The sequence below is a fragment of the Eimeria tenella genome, genomic scaffold (genome assembly GCF_000499545.2).
Source record: "Eimeria tenella Houghton genomic scaffold, Eth_scaff1994, whole genome shotgun sequence".
Classification (NCBI taxonomy): Eukaryota; Apicomplexa; class Conoidasida; order Eucoccidiorida; family Eimeriidae; genus Eimeria; species Eimeria tenella.
In genome coordinates this window covers 1-589 of record NW_013541837.1, presented here as the reverse complement: position 1 = coordinate 589, position 589 = coordinate 1, and the positions used below count along the sequence as shown (strand labels likewise).

Genomic DNA, 589 nt, shown 5'->3' with positions numbered 1-589 from the left:
GTGACGGCCACCCCGCACAGACACTCCACTGGCACGGTTTGCTGCTGCTGCTGCTGCGGCAGCAGCAGCAGGTCCACCACCTTCTGATCCACATTGGCACGTGCTGCTGCTGCTGCTGCTGCTTCTCCCTGCTGCTGCTGCAGCAGCAAGATCTGCAGCAGCTTCAGCGTGTCTTTGTCGCTGTGCTCGTCCCTCACTGCATGCCGCAGCAGCACATCTGCTACTTCCTGCTGCTGCAGCAGCAGCAAATCCTTGGGATCAGCAGCAGCAAGTTGTTCTGCTGCATCTGGGCTAAACAAACACTCCAGCAGCCGCGACGCTCCTTCTGCTGCTGCTGCTGCTGCAGCATCTGCTGCTGCTGCTGCTTCTGCTGCTGCTTCGGTCTCCTGCTGCTGCTCAGGCCCCACCATTCCTGCTGCAACCATCAGCGGCAGCAAAGCTTCTATATAGCCGTCTGCGGGGGCCCCCCCCTCAGCTGCATTGGGGGGCCCCCCAGGGGGGCCCCCCAGTACCCCCTGTGGGTCCTTTGAGGGTTCTTGGGGCCCCAGAGTACCCTGTGGGGCCCCGGGGTCCCCAGGGGCCCCTGGGG

General features: G+C 63.8%; 1 protein-coding gene across 1 annotated transcript in view; it reads right to left on the bottom strand.

The window, feature by feature from the left end:
• Positions 1 to 410, bottom strand: part of ETH_00037480 (ankyrin repeat-containing protein, putative) — a gene marked incomplete at both ends in the record, with an annotated part of 2,365 nt that extends 1,955 nt beyond the window's left edge. Inside the window, one exon of the mRNA XM_013374174.1 lies at positions 2 to 410. Within this exon, the coding sequence (XP_013229628.1) occupies positions 2 to 410 (409 nt within the window). The remainder of the gene's footprint in view (position 1) is intronic.
• Between the last annotated feature and the right edge of the window lie 179 nt (positions 411 to 589).